The sequence below is a fragment of the Cervus canadensis genome, chromosome 15 (genome assembly GCF_019320065.1).
Source record: "Cervus canadensis isolate Bull #8, Minnesota chromosome 15, ASM1932006v1, whole genome shotgun sequence".
Lineage (NCBI taxonomy): Eukaryota > Metazoa > Chordata > Mammalia > Artiodactyla > Cervidae > Cervus > Cervus canadensis.
The window spans coordinates 70,440,307-70,461,180 of record NC_057400.1 but is presented as its reverse complement, the minus strand read 5'-3'; the positions used below and the strand labels follow the sequence as shown (position 1 = coordinate 70,461,180).

The window sequence follows — 20,874 nt, the reverse complement described above, 5'->3', positions numbered from 1 at the left end:
AGTGGGGTATGAAGTTCAGTAACTGTGCTTACAGAAGACATTCTTTAAAAAAGTTTTCATAAATGCAACAAAAACAAACTTGAAGAGTTTCTACTTCCATAAATGGCAAATCTGGAAATTGATCTAGCTCTTCCATTGAGGACAAGTAGAAGAGGCAGACAAAACATTTAAAGATGAATAAATCTTGAAAATATCAGAGTAAACAAGCTGATAAAGAATTGTGGGACCAGAATCAGAGGAAGGCTAAGATGAAAAGTGTCAGAACGAGCTGCCCTGTGGATCAAAATACACTTTTCCCCAGTGGTATTTGTCAGTTTCTAGCGGGAGCCTTAAACAGGACGCACAGCACAGCCCATCAGGAAAGAAGAGACGCAAAGAAAAGCTCACACCCTGGGCTCGGCTCTCAACGGGAAGAGCCACAGAGGAAGAGAAGCGTCAACTCTGCAAGGCTATCTGTTTCCAGACTGCAGCTCTGCATGAAATCATCTCAGTCAATGAAACTGGACTGAGGTGAGCCCAGACGTCAATATTTACTTACGCCAATTACCTAGGATTCCCAAATGGCACTAGTAGTAAAGAACCTGGCTGCCGACAAAGGAGATACGAGAGAGGGGTTCAATCCCTGGGTGTCAGGAAGACCCCCTGACCCCCGAGGAGGGCATGGCAACCCCCACCAGTATTCTTGCCTGGAGAATCCCATGGACAGAGGACCCTGGCAGACTACGTCAACAGGGTTGCAAAAACGTCTGACTCAACTGACTTGACTTAGCACATACACATGCACCAATTACTTAGAAGATCAACCCTCTCTCCCTCAATCTCTGGAGAAAGGTAGCATCTGAGGCGTCAAATTGATTCAAGAAGTAACTTTTGTTACCATAATGTCCAGTACATGATGGAAAATGAGGAGACAAGAAAACATGACTACAAACCTATGACAAATGACAGACAATAGAGAACTATTGTCCTCATAGAGGACCCAGATAGAATTATAAAGTACAAATTTTATAATAACTATACTTAGTATGTTTGAAAAGATAAGATGCTGAATATTTCATCAGAGAATTTAAAATTATTTTTAAAAAGATTAGAACTGTTTAATATGGCAATTAAAATAAACAACTCAATGAATAGGTTTACCAGCAGACTAGACTCATATGAAAAGAGAACTAGCAAAAATTATCTAGAATGAAGAACTCAAGAGCAAAAGTTTAGAAAACATAAATGATGTGAAAAATTTAACAAACAGAAATAAGATCTGTCTTATCAGAAAGAAGAGTCTCAAAAAAGAAGGAAAAGAAAAGAGGGCATAGATTAACATTAGAAAAAATACTGGATGACGGGAAATTGTCCAAAACGAACAAAAGATATCAAAGCACAGATTTTAAAAGCCCTACTTTGAAAGTTGGAAAAATAAACCTTACATTTTTTTACCACACACACCAAAAAAGGGTAGTTATGTGAAGTGATAGATGTGTTAACCAACCTTGCTGCAGTAATCATTTTGCAATATATGTGTACCAAATCATCTCACTGAACACTTTATACTGATACAATGTCATAAGTCAATTATAGCTCAAAAAAGTTGGAAAATTAATTAATTAAAAGCATTACTAACTGCAAGAAAGATAAATACAAAGAAATATATATATATGCATATGTAAGATTTGTGTAAGATAAAAACAAGAGTATCTCAAAAGCAGATTAAGGGGAAATACAAAGAATAAATTAGCTTTAAGGGAATAATAACTAAACTGACTTCAGCTGAAATAATATAAACCTAATTACAATGGAATAGTATTTTTAAAGTGCTAAAAGTCCCAGCAAAAATATTTTTTTTAAATAAAGAAGAAATAAAGACACACAAAAACAGAGTTCATAATCATAGAGATAAAGTAAATAAAATATTAAGGGCTATTCTTCAGGCAGGACAAAAATAATGACAGATGAAAAATGAAACATACAGAAAGGAATAGAGAAAAACTGCGGTTCATGGGGTTGCAAAGAGTTGGATACAACTTAGTGACTAAACAACAACAAATATTAAGTACGTGAAAAAAAATTCAACAAACACCAACCACAAAAAATAACAATCCTATGTCTTATATTGTTTAAGATGTATATGTGTGAAATTTTTAAACACAGTAATAAAAACATGGTAATTTAAATCAGAATGATGGTTAATTAAGTTAAAGGAACCTCAGATCCTTGCACTGCTTAGGAGGAGGATAAAAATACTAAATAATGATTAGGTTTATAAGACAAAAAAGATCATAATATCTTTAGCAACTACTAATACCAAAAATGTATATAATATACACTACTTTTATAGTACATGAATATACACCAAAAATGTTTAACTTCTAAGCCAGTGAGCATGTGTTGATGCAGGGTGGTGGGGGGTAGGGTGGTTGGCTAAATAACACAAAATTTATAAGTCCAAAGGAAGATGGAACGGGAAAAAAAAAGGGAACAGAAGACAGACGGGACAGCAACAACAAAAAAGCACTGAAAAGCTGATTAATTTACAAATATATGTTTCAGCAACTGCCTTAAACATAAATAAATACCTAAATGATCAAAATAAGAGACAAATACCATCACATTGGAATTTTTTAAAAAACTGCCAACAAGATTACAGAAAGACTGAGGGCAAAAGGCTACAAAAAGATACACTGAGCAAACACTAACTTCAGCACAGAACCGCAAAAGACATTTTTTCAGACAGGCATAAAACATGTGTAAACTCCCAGGAAATGCCAAGTCCTATGACTAAACAAAAGTTTCCCCCAAAATGTCAAAGATTAATCAGGATACACATCTGAATGCAAAGCAGAAACTAGTAAAAAGATACAGGTAGAAAATGCTGACATCTTTGAAGCTTAAAATCAATGAATAAAAGAAAATAATTCCAATGGAATTTTAAGGATATTTTTAAATGATCATGAAATATTACTAAAAAAAAATAAATAAAAAAAAAATTTAAAAAAAAGAAATATTACTACCTATCAGTATTATAAGATACAGCTTATGCTTAAACATAAATTAAAAATTTTAAGTTCAAATATCATAAAAGATAAAAGTGAGGAATTAATGAACTAAGCATTCAGAGGGGAGGGGGGAAATCAACCTAAACCTAAATTTTATAGGAAAAAGAAATGATAAAGATCTGAGAGACACGAATTCAAAGTCAAAAGTTAGTTCTTTGAAAAGCCTAATAAAATTTATAAACCCATGGCACGATGATCAAAAAAACAAAAAACAAAAACAAGAAAAGTTAGCCCTGACAAGGACCAACAGAGTAGACTAGAGAACCCAGGAAAAAACTCTCACATCTATGGTCAACTGATTTTCAGAAAGGGTGCCAAGACCATTCAATAGTGAAAAGACAGTCTTCTCAACAAATAGTTTTGGGAAAACAGGATACACATACTTCAGTTCAGTTCAGTCCCTCAGTCATATCCGACTCTTTGCGACCCCATGAATCGCAGCACGCCAGGCCTCCCTGTCCATCACCAATTCCCAGAGTCCACCCAAACCCATGTCCATCAAGTCAGTGATGCCATCCAGCCATCTCATCCTCTGTTGTCCCCTTCACTTCCTGCCCCCAATCCCTCCCAGCATCAGGGTCTTTTCCAACGAGTAAACTCTTCGCATGAGGTGGCCAAAGTATTGGAGTTTCAGCTTCAGCATCAGTCCTTCCAATAAACACCCAGGACTGATTTCCTTTAGGATGGACTGGTTGGATCTCCTTGCAGTCCAAGGGACTCTCAAGAGTCTTCTCCAACACCACAGTTCAAAAGCATCAATTCTTCGGCGCTCAGCTTTCTTCACAGTCCAACTCTCACATCCATACATGACCACTGGAAAAACCATAGCCTTGACTAGACAGACCATTGTTGACAAAGTAATGTCTCTGCTTTTTAATATGCTGTCTAGGTTGGTCATAACTTTCCTTCCAAGGAGTAAGCGCCTTTTAATTTCATGGCTGCAATCACCATCTGCAGTGATTTTGGAGTCCCAAAAAATAAAGTCAGCCCCTGTTTCCCCATCTATTTCCCATGAAGTGATGGGACCGGATGCTATGATCTTAGTTTTCTGAATGCTGAGCTTTGAGCCAACTTGTTCACTCTCCTCTTTCACTTTCATCAAGAGGCTTTTTAGTTCCTCTTCACTCTCTGCCATAAAGGTGGTGTCATCTGCATATCTGAGGTTATTGATATTTCTCCCGGCAATCTTGATTCCAGCTTGTGCTTCTTCCAGCCCAGCGTTTCTCATGATGTCCTCTGCATATAAGTTAAATAAGCAGGGTGACAATATACAGCCTTGACGTACTCCTTTTCCTATTTGGAACCAGTCTGTTGTTCCATGTCCAGTTCTAACTGTTGCTTCCTGACCTGTATACAGGTTTCTCAAGGGGCAGGTCAGGTGGTCTGGTATTGCCATCTCTTTCAGAAATTTCCACAGTTTATTGTGATCCACACAACCAAAGGCTTTGGCATAGTCAATAAAGCAGAAATAGATGTTTTTCTGGAACTCTCTTGCTTTTTCGATGATCCAGTGGATGTCGGCAATTTGATCTCTGGTCCTCTGCCTTTTCTAAAACCAGCTTGAACATCTGGAAGTTCACGGTTCACGTATTGCTGAAGCCTGGCTAGGAGAATTTTGAGCATTGAGAAAGGCATTGCCTTTCTTTAGGATTGGAATGAAAACTGACCTTTTCCAGTCCTGTGGCCACTGCTGAGTTTTCCAAATTTGCTGGCATATTGAGTGCAGCACTTTCACAGCATCATCTTTCAGGATTTGAAATACAGCCTTAATACATACTTAAATACATACTTAAAAGGATGAAATTACATATTATACTATGTACAGAAAATAACTCAAAGTGGTTCAACCTATAAACCTCTTAAAAACACAGGGACTGACTTTCAGAACTCTGGCTTTAGCAGTGATTTCTGAAGTTGACCCAGAAATAAGTATGACATCAAATGCACAGGCAAACAAAAGAAACAATAAATTAAAATTCATTAAAAGGTACAACTTTTATCACAGAATCCTATCAAGAGAGTGAAAAGAAAACCAACAGGGGGTACTCTTTTGCCCCCTTCTGATGCCTATGTCAGAAGCTTTCTCTATCTCCTTTATACTTTAATAAAACTTTATTACACAAAAGCTCTGAGCGATCCAGCCTGTCTCTGGCCCTGGATTGAATTCATCTCCTCCGGAGGCCAAGAATCCCGCATCTCATCGTTCAGCAACAACCTTTCATCTTGGGGCCTCGTCCGGGATCCTTCAGGACAAGATGGGTCCTAACCATTCCAGCCTCACTCCGTTGAACTGTATCCTGGAAAACTGGGATAGATTTGATCCCCAGGGCTTAAAGAAGACACACCTGGTCTTCCTATGTGATACTGCATGGCTGCGGTACCCACTGGAGGACGGCAAACGGTGGCCAGTTGGAGGGTCTCTTAAATGGGCCTGATAATCTATGTGAGCCTACTTCTGCTGACTCCAGAAATCCTGAGTCTGCCGTTTGATCCTCAAGACAATGCCTTCCTGTCCTGGGCTCACTCCTATGCTGCATTCCACAATCGGCCTAACTGCTGGGTCTGCGGAGCACTCCCCTCTTCATCAGTGAAAGGCTTCCCGTGGTGGACATCTCCACTTCAAGGAAAAGACTTTCTCCAGGTCTGCGAATACCTTCGACAACAATCACATGTGATGCCTTTTCTTCCTCTGATGACATCTAACAACCCTAGAATGGACTGGTGCAATACTTTGTACCTTAACTTTGGACATAACGTAACTTTTAATTTTGATTATACACTGTCTCAGTTTAATGACTATTTTGCTGCACATAAGACAAATAGGTCTAGATCTGATGGTTTTTTACCTGACGTTTATCAAGTATGGGATAAGGTTATATGGCTAACTCCTGAAAAAGGACATCTAATATCTACTGCCCCTATATGCTGGGAACAAACAGAGCCATCCCCCAAAGTTAGCCAACAAGTTAATTACAATGATTGGAAACAATTGGGATTTTTGCCTCAGGAAATATGTAACGTAATCATTCCAGTGTTTTCCAACCCCAGTTCAGGATCTACCTTTGTCTGGCCAGGCACTAATTGGGACTGGATATCTCAGTCACGCTGGCTTGCTCCAAAGAGAATTATTGGATATGTGGCTCTTACCTATGGGCTTGGCTTCCCCCTGGCTGGATAGGGAGATGCGCCCTGGGTCTAGCCTTTACCCACGGCTTTATATTTTCAGAGCTTCCAGAAAAGCCTGCTAATTTACCCCACCTTAAAAGTTGGTGGACAAGTTCTGTATTTCACCGGTATGATTATTTGGCTGCAGTGTTTGTCCCCTCTTTGGGAACTACAGATGTTATGCTACGAGTAGATGCTTTGACTAATTTTACTCAACAGGCATTACAAGATTCTCAAAAAGCTATTTCAGCTCTTAATGCTGAACAAGCACAGATTAGAAAGGTGGTTTTACAAAACAGATTGGCTTTAGATATTCTGACAGCTGCACAAGGAGGAACTTGTGCCATCATTCATACCCAATGCTGCACATAGATACCTGATACGAGCACTAATGTTACTCATTTTACTAAACACATGAACAAGATGATGGGGGCCATGGATACTCCTGAAGCCTCAATCGCCTCACTTTGGGAGAAGTTAACTAGTTCCCCATGGTGGAAAACTGTCTTAATTACAATAATTCTGATTGTTTTGTTTTTGCAGTTTGCTCTCTGCATCTGTAACTGTGTAACTGGATTTGTTTCTAGTCGCATGAAAGCTTTTAAGTTACAAATGGTTGCTCAAAAAAAAAAAAAAAAAGAAAAGAAAACCAACAGAACAGGGTAGAATATTTGCAAATCACATATCTGATTTGATGCCCACAATATATAAAGAATTCCTACAAACTAACATCAAAAGTTTTGAAACTGAATTGACACACCCCTTTGCCAAAGATATATAAATAGCAAAAAGCACATGAAAAGAGGCTCAGTGACATTTATCACTAGGGAAACTCAAAAATCAAAATCACAATGAGATAACTACTTCTCACCATCAGCATGGCTGTAATTCAAAAAAGAAGAAAATAAAATGGTGAGCATATGGAAAAACCAGTATCCTCATACACTGCTGGCAGGAACGTAAAATGCTACAGTCACTTTGGAAAACATTTTGATGGTTCCTTAAAAACAAAGAACTACAGAATGGCCGTGCAATTCTACTCCTAGTTTTCAAATAGGGACACATTTGTACATCAGTGTTCATAGCAACACTGTTCACAACAGCTGAAAGGTACAAACCACCCAAATATCCATTAATAGAAGACTTGATAAGTAAATTGTGATATATACATACAATGGACTATTAGTCATAAAATGAAATTAAGTTCTGATACACGCTATGTAACATGGATGAACCCTAGAAACATAATCTAAGGTGAAATAAGTCAGATACACAAAAACAAATTTTGTGTGGTTACACTTATAAATGAGGTACCTAGAGTTGTCTAATTCAGAGACAGAAAGTGGATAAGAGGTCTCCAGGGAGGGAAGAATGGGCATTATTGCTTAATTGGTACACTCCTATATTGAAATGGTGAAAAAGTCTTAAAAATACTGAGTGTTGACAGCGTGCAATATTCTGTTAATTATACACTGAAAAGTGATTAAAATGGCAAATTTTATGTTGCAAATATTTTACCATAATAATATATATATACATATATATATACACACACACACTAAAAGACATACAAATACATCTACCCAATTCCACATCCTATCCAACAAAACATTTATTAGTTTCTTGAGTCCATTTACTCTTCTTTATGGAAATACAAGCAAACAACACTGTTATTCTAGTTCCATGGACCACTCACTGTTTGAAAAAAAAAAATCAGCAATTCATCAAGTGGGCAGGACCATCTTTCCTGTCTCACTGTGTACACAGTTTAGTGCTCACCAATATGAACTTTAAAGAGCAACATTAAATATCCACAATAATTTTCTCATTAATAACAGTCTGATGAAAGAGAAGATAACCAGTCTACTATACCTGGTTCATTTATTCTGCCAAATGTATGCCTGGTGTTGTGTTTTCTGGTTTTGAAGCAAGCTTCACAAAAATCAAAGTCATCACAGTTTCTGCATTTGAATCTAGATCCATTGATAGGAAACATCTGACAGCCATCACACCTATTTTTAAAATAGCCATTTAGTTGATAGGGAAAACATTAGGTCATCTATCAAACTTAATTCCAAAGAAAACCATTCCTCCCAAACAAATCTAGCAATATAAAAGTAAAAACTCACGTAACACCAGGGTGAATACTAGGTACCAGCTCCATTTCTGATAACAGCCCAGTCCAGTGAGACTGCTGAGGAAAGTCGACAATAACATCTTTTCCATTGGCACTGAAAGCTAGGACAAACAGAAATTGTTTGAAACATCTCTGTCACCAACAAAAACCTAAAATTAAAATTAAATCTATACCTGGCTATGTGATATTGTATTATAGTTATTTTTGTTTTACAGAGTACTTCTCTTTTAGAGAGGCATGCTAAGACACTTTTGTATGAACTAACACATGATGTCAATTGGGAATTAGCTTCAAAACAATGGAGGGAGAGGATCATGGATGAACAACTTTAGCCAGGAGTTGTCAACTGCTGAAGCCAGGTGATGAGTACACAGCAGTTCTTTATACTATAGTCTCTATTTTTGTCTATGTTTGAAATTTGCTACAATAAGAAGGTTCATTTAATTACAGCAAGCAAAAACTCCATTCAGTATCTTAGGGAATAAAAATTACATTAATAATATATCTACTGCCCTTTAGTGAAATCTACTCTAAATATTAACTTCTAAATCAAGTTATTCTTTAAATTTATCTTTGCTTTGATTTGTAAAGCTTTGAAAAATCACTTAAGAAACTGTTAAACAAAACTGAAAACTGTTAAAGTAAAATGTTAAATAAGCTACTTTGTTAAATAAGCTACACTGTTCTTATGTAAACTTAAGAAACACTAATACCCCTGGTCCCCTGGGAAGGTACCACCATTGTGGCCATTTTTAATCTAAGCTATACAGTAAGAGTTTTTCCTACAAGGATCAAGGAAGACTAAACAAAGAAAAATGGCACTGAAAGCAAATTTAAAGATAAAACCACACAAACACTTAATCATTTCTCATGCAACTGTTAAAATGGATACGTATACCATTTAAAGTGTGCCATGTTTGATTTGAAATCTCAAGAATATCACATTAAACATAAAGTGAGGAAAATTTTGTGTTTCCAGGTGCTGACTTCTATCATTTGCACAAAGCCATTTCTTAAATTTATTAAAAGAGAGAGAAAAACACTGAGGGAGCTAGCCATTTGGCAGGATTGACAGAACAACTTCAAAAAACCCCAGCACAAGGCCACACTGAGACTGCAACAGACTGAGGTAAAAACAAAGCCACTCTTTTAACATATCCGGTCACGTTCAATCTAATCCAAACCACAAGCCCAACCTGATTAGTATAAACAACTGCTTCCTTGCCAGACATACTCTCATCATGAGTCCATTATCTCTTCCAAACAGTATTTATTAAGATATCCATTCTGAGAATTACCCCAATTTCCTGAACCCTCCCCAAAATACCAAATGCAAACTCCATCAGTCTTTGTTGCACCACTTATGAAGACATCCCATTGCCAGGATATGCACTCTCCCATGCTGCAACGAGTTAATGCACCTGACTGTCCAATAACAGGTGTGCTGCAGCTCTACAGAGTACTGAAAAGCAAAAGAATACTACGTATAAATCATAAGGCTTGTTTTTCCTGCCCTTGAATGGAAAAAAAAAAGAGTTTACGTTAGTTGATGAAAAGCTAAACACTTGGGAGTTTCCTTGCCGAGGCAGTACTACCTTTCACAACCCCCACACTTTGATGAGTCACAGATCCCCACTTGTACTTCGGTGTTGTGACCGAGGCTTTGACACGAACTTTATCACCAATTTTGATGTGAGAAGGAGAACTTGGTGGAGGATAGCCTAGAGATTCCAATAAAAAAGAAATATAATTAGCATTCATTCAGCAACTCTGAATCTAATTAAGAAAGTCAAAAGAACTTAATAAAGAATGTTCTCACCTATAAGTTCCACATGAATATACCTAACCCAGTAAGTGCCTCCTTTCTGCTGCCAATCACACTGCACATTGAGGTCATGTAATCCATCCCTATCCAATTTGATGACTTTGCCCACATCTCCTTCACACACCTCTTCATATGTTCGACAGCATCTAACCATCATTCCCACCTAAAATTAAGTTAAAAATACAGTCCAATATTAGGTGAAACGATCAATTATAAAGAAGCACTATTCTAGTCCTAAGAAAGAATCCCCTCTAGCACCCAGTATGCTCTCAATATCATTTTACACAAAATGGTACCAGGACTCTTAAGAAAACTGCCTGGCTTGATGTTTGGGGCAGGAAATATACAAGATGAATTTGGATCAATTTGTGCCCTAAAGCAAGGGAGCTATCAAAGATTAACGGGCTCCCTCAAAAGAATAACCTGACCAAGAGGAAAAATGACTGAAACATATCAAATTCATAACAGCCAAAAACCTCATCATATAAGCAAATTAAAGGTTTCTTGGTCATCTTTTTATAGTACAGGATACCAATACACAACTGAAAATTCATAATACAAGCAAACAAAAAGCAACCATCTATTCTGCCTTTCCTATAAAAACTATTTTACAGTGACAAGAGTTGATAAGAAAGTTTTTTACAATGTACAGAACTCTAGCTAATATATTTGGAAGGAATGACAAATTTAGAAAACCACTATTATGCAACCTTTCTTAATGGGTCTAGATAATACCATTAATCACTACTAAAGCTCCAAGATGGACAATTAATAAAGACTGGATGGTACAGATGACAAGTAACAATGCATGTTGGGCCATAATACAATACAGTCTTTCCCAAGATGCAGCCAGAGTCCAACCAACCTCCAGCCCTCACTCTGACTTTACAGGAGATGCAGAGAGGGAGGAAAATGTGGGGCAACGTAATTTTAGTCATAAATAAATGGCATGAAAAGAAAAAAAAAGAGCGAAAAATGGTTCTAGGTTAAAAATACACATCACCCAAATGTGTGTGGGATCTTATTTGTATCTAAATCTTAACAAATTACTATAACAAGCCATTTTTGGGGAAAACTGGGAAAATCTGAGCCTAAATTAGATAATGAGATAATAGTAAGGAACTACTGTTTACTTTGTTAGGCAATGTTAAGTAACAGCACTGTCAGTATGTTAAAAATAAATCCTTTATTTAGGGATACATGCTGCTGACTTATTTAGAGGAGAAGTGAGACCATTTCTGAGATTTCCTCTGAAGTATACTAATGGGACGGATGACCCGCTGGAGAAGGGATGGCTACCCACTCCAGTGTTCTGGGGTTTTCCTGGTGGCTCAGCTGGTGAGGCATCCACCCGCAACGCAGGAGACCTGGGTTCAGTCCCTGGGTTGGGAAGACACCCTGGAGAAGGGAAAGGTTATCCACTCTAGTACTCTGGCCTGGAGAATTCCATGGACTGTATAGTCCATGGGATCGCAAGAGCGACTGAGCAACTTTCACTTTCACACTAACTAGAGAGGAAGGCCTGGCAATTCACTCCAGTATTCTTGCCTGGAAAATCCCATGGACAGAGGAGCCTGGTGGGCTACAGTCCATGAGGTTGCAAAGAGTCGGACACAACTAAAGCCACTTAGCGCACACACATGCTAACTATAACAAAAGAACTAAAACAGGAAAAGAAAGAATTTAAGGTTGAAAAGGACTACACAAAAAGCATAGCTAAATAGTTACAATTAGATGGCAAGAAGACGACTACTTAGAGAAAAAAAAAAGCAAAACTAGATTATAGAAGTGTCCAGAAAGGGATAATCAAGAAGCACATGTGTGTGCCGCACCACTGTGGGCAAGCCACCTTCTGCACGCCTTCTGCTCCTCTGTCCTCTGCTCCAGTCACAGCTCCTCCCCTGGTACCTGCTGTGCCCGCCCTCTCTGACTCTCTGAGATGCTCAAACATCTGCTGAATGAAAACCTAAGCAATCAAGGTTCCAGCCCAACACCATTACTCACCTGAATATTCTCTCTCACATACACAGCATAGTCATCATTACTTAAGAAATCAGCTCGCTTTTTATAAGTCTGGCTCTCTGTTACAACAGCACCAGTGGACTACAAAAGATAAATAATTTTTTTTTAAATGGTGAACCAGATAAACCTACTTAAAAAGAAAGTAGTAAGTGAAATCCATAATATTAAAAAAGTATATAATATTATTCTATGTTTTCACTATAAAATTCTTCACTTAAAAAAAGACTAATAACAACAGCACTGTAAGCAGAATAAATCTCAAAAGCTGAAAGTACAGAAAATTTCTGAGGCAATTCCACATCAATCCCATAAAACAACACACTTGAGTCAGAAGTAAATGTCCTGTAAATAATGATTTTCTAAGATCATCTCTAACGGCTGCCCAGCACCAGCAGATGTTAAAGCGAAAAGCAATTAAGGCACAGAAAACCCAGGCAGCCCTTAGTAGTTTTGCCACATGCCCGGCAAAACCACAGAGAGGCCCCATGGAGCAGTGCAGAGGAATCCAGAACTCAGAACAGACGGGCACAAGGGAAGCACTGACCATAGCATAGGCCGTGTCATCCACATCCTCCATCACCTCCTCGTCTGAACATTCCTCAGACCCTGTGTCTGCATCCGAGAGGTCCGTGACCTGCACATCAGCATGGTCCAGCAGCCACCCAACCAAGGCTTCCACGCCTAGGAGCAAGCACACAGCACAACCACAGTGAGGACCACAGCACCTGCGTGCCCAAGGGGCCTCTGACATTAGTATTTCAAGGGAAGCCTACAAACAGGAGGGCAGGCACATTACGTCAAACACCCATAAGGAAAATACAGTACCTGGCAAGCCAGAAGCATTCCCAGAGGCACCAGTGAGCGACTTGAGCGCAAACTCTATGTTCCTTCTAGGAAATCCCATCTCCATGAGCTGAACTACAATGGGCAGAACAGGACCAGGAGACTGCTTGTGCTTCCTCGCTCTGCCTGGGCGAATATGCTGCACAGTGACAGGGGTCGTGGCCTCACTTGAGCCGCAGTCTTCAAACGCAGGGCTCAGTGGGTGGGCAGACTCCACAGCCAGACACTGACACACAGCCAAGGCGGCAGCCTGCGCAAATGAAGGCAGAGTTTGTAAATCAGGGGACTAAGGAGTCTAGGGAAATGCAAAGTACAGACTACTATGACAAACTGCAGTGCAGAAATATAGAAACCCAGGCTTACATGTGTATTTTTAAATGAATGGATAAAACATGTTTAAAAACAAAAAGACAACTTTCACAGTTTAATGCAGAGGAAAGATTCAATGACCCAATAACTTCTGCTTCAGTACACACAGTCTACCTGAAAAGTTAGCAAATTATCAATGTCCACCAAGGAAACTTCACAGAAGCACTGAGCTATGAGTGAGCAACATGCCAAGGTGAACAGAGGTGAGAGGTCTGATGGGGTGGGAGAAACAGACCCTCGCCCTTCCCAAAGACAAGTCAGTATTTGTCATAAAGTAACGGGGCCAGGTGCCATGGTCTTAGTTTCTTTTAATATTGAGTTTTAAGTTTTTTCTCCTGCTTTACACTCATCAAGACGCTCTTTAGTTCCTCTTCACTTTCTGCCATTAGAGTGGTATCAACCGCATATTGAGGTTGTTGATGTTTCTCCCGCCTATCTTGATTCTAGCTTGTAACTCAGCTTGTAACTGGCATTTCTCTTGATATGGCTCAGCGTAATGGTTAAATAAACAGAGTGACAACAGATAGCCCTGTTGGACTCCTTTCTCAATCCTAAACCAATCAGTTGTTCCATACAGGGTTCTAACTGTTGCTTCTTGACCCGAATACAGGTTTCTCAGGAGACAGGCAAGATAGTCTGGTATTCCTGTCTCCTTAAGAGCTTTCCACAGTGTTATGATCCACACAGTCAAAGGTTTTAGTGTAGTCGATGAAACAGAGGTGCGTGTTTTTCTGGAATTCCCTTGCTTTCTCTATGATCCAGTGAATTCTGGCAATTTGATCTCTAATTCCTCTGCCTTTACTAAACCCAGCTTGGATATCTGGAAATTCTTGGTTCACATAATGCTAAAGCCTAGCATGCAAGATTTTAAGTATGACCTTACTAGCTTGGGAGATGAGTGCAATTTTCCAATGGTCAGAACATTTTTTAGTACTACCCTTCTTGGGAATCAGGATGAGGATTGACCTTTTCCAGTCTTGTGGCCACTGCTGGGTCTTCCAGATTTGCTAATAATTATGAATTTTGCTCAAAATATTCTTAAAAACTGTTTGAAGACCCTGGAGAAAACAGGAATGGGGCAACCTTGAGCACAAGGGAAGCCCACAGGCAAGCTACTACCAGGGGCAGTGTCCCTGGACGGCGGCGGGCCAGAGCAAGGACAGGTGAGGGAGAGCCACAACACGCGCAACCGCAAATCCCTGGCTGACTGCAAAATGGAGTATGTGCGAGACTGCAGATCCCAGCCACAAGAAACTGCTGGAAGACCCAGTGCTAAGATGGTGTGCCATCCTAGTCCAACCAAGTTTCAGCATTTTGGTCAAGATACAAAGGCTTCCACTGGAAGAGGTTCTAAATCTCTCAGAATTAGAGACTAGGAACCAGCACTAAGGGGAAAACGATAAATCATCACCAAAAAGTCTAGAACCAACCTCCTTAAGACTGAAGTAAACTACCAGGTACTGAACCATCTACAAAAGAAAATAAAAGACATTTCACACAGAGCAATAAAATGCCACCGGAATTTCCATCAGGATCAAGGGAGAGGGGCTTCCCTAGTGGTCCAGTGGTTAAGAATCCACCTTGCAATGTGGGACAGCAATTGGATCTCTGGTCCGGGAAGATCCCACATGCCATGGGGCAACTAAGTCCATGGGTCAAAGCCCCTGAGCCAGGGCACTAGCGCCTGCAAGGCACAACCACTGAAGCCCTCCCACCTACAGCCTATGCTCCCCAACAAGACAAGTCATCGCAACAAGACGCCCACAAACCGAAACCAGAGACAGCCCACGTGCAGAAATGACCCACCACAGCCAAATAATGAATAAATAAATAAATCTTAAAAAAAAAAAAAAAGAATCAAGGGAGACAAAACCACCGTAGCTCTCTCTCTGGAACAAGAGCCCTTCCTGATTCATAAAGGACGACTCTAGGTCTACTTGTTTCCTCCAAGTCTTATTTTTCCCTCAACTCTGGGCACCTCCCAGCATGGCTCTGGGCTGCAACTGCTCAACACCCTTTTCATTGATTAGCTCCTCATTCCTGAGCCTCCTGCAGGAGTTATCTGACAAATGACTTGCAACATTGCCTTGCAGCAACTGTAACCCCATCTCCCATCCCAGGTTTTCAGACCTAAGGAGTAGCTGGCACTCGGACCTGGTCTGAGAACACCTGGCACCCTCCTCCCCCGGTGCCCCCATGCCCAGGGTTTCCTCAAGAATCCGTCTGCACCCAACTGGCTTCCCAACTCACTCTGGATGCGGGCTCCCCACAGGGTCTTAGTCTCTGAGTATTCTACTAGGGTATTTTCCACCTGCCAAATTGTCTGCTCAAGATTTTACTCCTGTCTTTGATATTTTTTTCCAGAATGTTTAATATAGTACACAGCAAAAAAGATTTTTTAAAATATCTAGTCTTCCATGTGGTGGGCCATACTCAGTCCTATCAGGGCTCTTCTATGGGAACACGCCCACAGGCCCCCTCCCCCTCAGCCCACCATGTGTGCGGTGCAGGGCACATGCTCCAAAACAGGGTGTTGGCTGAGAGCCCGGGCAAGTTCGAGAAAGGCTTTGGAGTGAGTGAAACAAATGAACAAGCACCATACAGTACTCCTAGGTCTAACAGAGCTCTTTCAATAATAATACTTCCTGGAAAAAGATCCCTCCATGAATACTTGAGCATTAACTCATGATGAATCTAGTTAATTTTTACAAACAATTCACAGAAACTCAAAATAAGATTAAACTTTTAACTCATTCACTTTCTGACTAGTACCACAGTGCTCTATGACAGACACGGTTAAAACCTACCTAGTCATGAGAATTATTTTGGCATATCTTTTAAAATTCAAACCATATCCTTAAGAGAATACACTTCTGGCACACACACAGAAAAGCTGTTTATAGTTTAATGCAGCAGATTAAAATGACCAGGTCTACTGACCATACCTCAAGCTCCTGTTTGTCAAATATGGCCTTCACAGGAGACGGCTGGGTGGCCGAGGCCAATAACTGCTGCAAGAGGGTCATGGGGGGCTGCGGCCCTTCAGGAGACATGTCCACAAGGTCAGGGGATACAGCTGCTCCATCATCTGAGTTTAAAAACAAAACACGGTGACACTGCATTTTCAACCACACACACTTCTTTACTGTGAAAGACAGCGCACTAGTCATGTTAGACCAGACATGACCTCTACCTAATCAAGCATTAGGCAAGCAAAATCTTCAAGGGTTTTTCACTCCCTACTTTCTGGCCTCAGTCCTTCTTTAACTCATCTGTCTGTGTCTTTAAAGCCAACCAAAGCTACTTCCCAGATTACTGCCCTTAGTCCAGTTCTTTGCCTTTGCCATCTTGGTGTACACTCATTTCTGCAGAAACCCCTTCTATGAAACCCCCAAGTACGTATCTCCAGCCCAAGCTTTTGTTAACCCTTGTTCAGACTATAACCTGACACCAAACCCAAATATGACTAGGGGTTGTAAATCTTCTCAAAGTGCCAGAGAGTGAACAGTTTAGGCTCACTGACCATAGGATCTGTCACAGCTACTCGACTCTGCCACTGAAACGTAAATGCAGCCAGAGATGACGTAAACAAGCTGGTGCAGCTAGGGGCTATGTTCCCACAAAACTGTATAAGACAGGTGGCTGTGGTGTTTTCCTTAAAGCCCTGTTCTAGACAGCTCCATCTGGAGCCCCTGTTCTGCCCCAAGTAAGGGATGGTAATCCTGATTCAGTGCTGCCATAGTTCCTCAGTGGGATAACCACAGAACAGTCAATCCAATTTCCTGGGCTCTGGTTCCCTAATCCTCTACAGTTGTGGATTATCTTCAAGGTCCTTAATGTCTAATCAAGAATGAATCTGCACTTTTATTACATTTACTTCATACTCAGCATGCTGTAATTAAATTCCTAAGTCAAGGAAACGTAACTCTTAAGTTAAGGAAAAACACCACATACTCCACTGGACTTTCTAATTTTGTCAACAGCACTCCTCCCTGTCTTCCCTATAACTCGAGCTTGAAACATTAGCCACCTTTGACTTTTCAATGATTTTCCAAGAGGTCATCATCTAAAAAGACTATAGCATCACAGTCTCTACTGGTACTTTCTTTCCATTTTTTCATGCCTTCCCTTGGAAGACACTTTATCACTTGACACAATTTCCCCATCTCCATGATCTCCCAGTTTCAAATACTCCTATAACTCACTACCATATTTGTCATCCTGAATATCCTCCTTATCATGTGAGGCCCTGCCACATATTCCCAGCCTTACATTTCACCCTGGCAGCCACTGCACTCTATCACATGATTCAACTGACCTCTCCCCAGCTTTAGCCCCATATTCATCAATAAGTCCTGAGATCCTTGCAAAGGTCAGTACCCAATTATTCACTGCTTATGCCTCTGCTCCTACTGTCTCCTCCCCCAGGATGGAAACTCCTTACCCCTGCAGCCAGGGGCTGCCACACACCCCAAATGCTGCTTGCCCTCCCCAGTCCTCAGCTCCAGCACCCCAGGACGCCCGTGAAACTGTGCTCACTCGTCTTACAGCACACAGGCCCAGACCATGGACAGTGCCATCTACTTTCATTTTCTCTCCGCACCCTGACTCCAGACAGTAAATCGTAAACAAAGACGATCTTGTTTTCCATAATATTTACCACAATGTCTTTCAAAAGGAGATAATAAAAACATATTTCATAGCTTTTTTTTTTTTTCTATTCAAAGTGAAATGAGCTCACTCCAGAAAACTGAGGTAATACAGAAAAGTACAAAGACAATAAAGTCAGATGAAATTCTACTATCACTATTCTGGTAAGCAGATGAATGCAAATCTACAAACATATGTACAGCAATATCTTTTTATCATTTTCATGTTTCCATGGTCTTAAACCTATATATGTATCATCATTTGTGAATGGTGCCATGGTATCCCACTACATGGGTACACCACCTAATAATGGGTGTTCGGGTGTCAGCACAAAAATAACACCAACAAAAAAAGCTATAATGAGCTTCTGGAAACATGTAACACGTGTTTACAGATGAGATGTAAAAAGATGTCAGCACCATGACATCATTTCATGTGATAAATTCCCACAAGACAAATTGTTAAGCAATGAATACACAAATGCATGTATTTTAAAGTCTAACGTTTACTCAAATGCCTGTTAGATGGTTGTACCAACTTAAATCCCCACTAGCATAGCAAAGTATTAGGGTGGTGCCACTCTGTGCACATATGAACCACTTCACCACCTTATTAAAGATGCAGATCCTCATTTTTTAGCTCTGGGGTGCAGCCTGAGAGTCCACATTTCTACATGTTCCTCTTAAGTGTCATCAATGCTACTGGTCCTCAGGCCACATCTCATATACTGGGGCAAGAGAACACTGCTTCCCTCCCTCCCCACCAAGTCCCCTCAGGTTTGTCTATCACTTTTCATCAGTTACTGGCCAGACTGCACATCTTCCTTGTACATACAGACGCCATCTGTATTCTCCCTTTCTCGTCCCTTGCCTGTTTTCTACTGGAGTATGCCTTTCTCACAGATCCACAAGAGCTCCTTAAAAAGATACCTGTATGGGCAGCTGCAGCCTCCTGAACAGCGGGCTGAGACAAGATCTGCCTGAGCTGGTCCTGGTGGGAAAGCAGAGCACGGCCCGCCTTCAGAATATACAGCTTTAACTGCTGGCACCTCAGCAGGTCCAAGTCTACTTGTCCTGTGGGGAAAAAAGCACTGAGCAGGAGAGGCACATGCTGCTGGGGCACACCACCCCAGCTGGCGTTCAGCCCTGAGCAGGTCCTGCCCTGAGGGACTCAGCGGATCACGTCAGAGTCTGTCTGCAGTGCAAGACCTGCCGTTCCCCGTGTTGTGGGGAAGCACGCTCTACCCGCCCCAGGTCTTCTCCCCTTCTTGCTCCCTACACATTACCTTGGGTAGGGGTGACAATTAGATGGCTTAACATAGTAAGAATCATGTTAGCTACTGCTGCATGAATGCTCAGCCACTCTCTTGTGTCCAACTCTTTGCAACCCCATGGACTGTTGCCCACCATGTTCCTTTCGTCATGGGATTATTCAAGCAAGGACATTGGAATGGGCTGCCATTTCCTTTTCCATAACTATCACCAGTATAATCAAATATTTCCTAAATTGCTAAAATTTCAACCAGATACCTACATCACAAATAAAATACTTTCTTGTCTTGCCAAAACATCTATGAGACAATTTTATCAGAGACTTACAACATACAGTTCTATAACTCATCAAAATCATAGCACTCTCTAGAATCTTGGGGCTTCCCTGATAGCTCTAGAATTTTATCTAACCCAACAACTGCAGTAATGTCCCTGAGTTGACTGAGGAACAGCCTAGGGAAGCCACTACAAAGATATAGGCAGCCCACAAGAAGACTGAGACTATAGTCATAGCTGCAGCATTCCAAAGCAAGACATGCTAGAGGTCATGGACAGCAGCATGGAGCTGTGGGAATGAGGGATGGGAGGGCATGGAAGAGTGAGAGGCAAGCTCCAATACCTGGCAGACAGGTGTATTCACTGTGACAGGAAACAGTGGCTAAGGGACAAAGTTAGCTGAATTGTGGACATGCCATGGTTTACTTGCACCTGACCCTCTAGCCAGATAAGTGAACTGGAGATCCAGAGTTAAGTGTTCACTATCGTTAATCCTACAGCAGCAATTACAGGGATGGGAGAAATGGGTGAGAAAACTCAAGAAGAGTGGCCCTAAAGAGCTAGAAATTATGGATGAAACCACAAGGATTTCCAATGTGCAAAGAATAGTCAGGGAGAAGAACTCTCAAAGAACATGTGAGCAGCAATGTAAAGAAAATCAAGACAGCAGTGGAAGAGGAGTATTTTAAGCACGAGTGGCCTTGGTCTTGCGTGGGTGGCCAGCATCCAGATGCCAAGTGAGGCAGGACGAAGCACGCAGGCCCTGCTGGGTATAGCTGTCACGAGGCCAGAGGCAGAGGTCCCAAGGTGTGATTAAGACGGGGTTAGTGGGCAGTGAGAGAGAAAACAGACTCCTCTTCAAAAAGTGTGTTCAGAATATACGCTGGCCTGGTGCTCCCCAGGTGCCACCCCCACCACAGCATCATCCTTTGTATCACACACTCTCATCACCACTCCCACCATCGCTCAACCAATGGCCACTCCGTCTGAACACAAAGGCTTCAGCAATGAAAGAACTTACTGACAAAAGAACAGACATTGCTCAAACACTAGTTAAGACTGTAGCCGTTTCATCATGAAGCACATGTACTGACCTGCAAAACCCTGTTTAGGTGATTTCTTTATTTTGTGCTTTTCCAATTTGCTTCCAGCGAGGTTCACCAACTGAGCCCAGACCGAGAGCATGGGCTCTGTGAAGGGCAGGTTGGTGACACTGAACGCCGCGGCGGGAAGCTGCAGGAAGAGCACAGAGACCTTCAAAGTGTG

General features: G+C 40.9%; 1 protein-coding gene across 5 annotated transcripts in view; it reads right to left on the bottom strand.

Annotated features, from left to right (window-relative positions):
* HERC2 (HECT and RLD domain containing E3 ubiquitin protein ligase 2) overlaps nucleotides 1-20,874 on the bottom strand; it is a 240,063-nt gene that overhangs the window by 91,032 nt on the left and 128,157 nt on the right. For all 5 annotated transcript variants that reach the window (XM_043488204.1, XM_043488205.1, XM_043488207.1 and 2 more), the window contains 10 exons: nucleotides 20,703-20,841; nucleotides 18,991-19,134; nucleotides 16,357-16,499; nucleotides 13,025-13,292; nucleotides 12,744-12,880; nucleotides 12,182-12,280; nucleotides 10,172-10,340; nucleotides 9,948-10,073; nucleotides 8,345-8,453; nucleotides 8,088-8,227 (listed from right to left, as the gene is read on the bottom strand). In XM_043488204.1, the coding sequence (XP_043344139.1) occupies nucleotides 8,088-8,227; nucleotides 8,345-8,453; nucleotides 9,948-10,073; nucleotides 10,172-10,340; nucleotides 12,182-12,280; nucleotides 12,744-12,880; nucleotides 13,025-13,292; nucleotides 16,357-16,499; nucleotides 18,991-19,134; nucleotides 20,703-20,841 (1,474 nt within the window). The remainder of the gene's footprint in view (nucleotides 1-8,087; nucleotides 8,228-8,344; nucleotides 8,454-9,947; nucleotides 10,074-10,171; nucleotides 10,341-12,181; nucleotides 12,281-12,743; nucleotides 12,881-13,024; nucleotides 13,293-16,356; nucleotides 16,500-18,990; nucleotides 19,135-20,702; nucleotides 20,842-20,874) is intronic.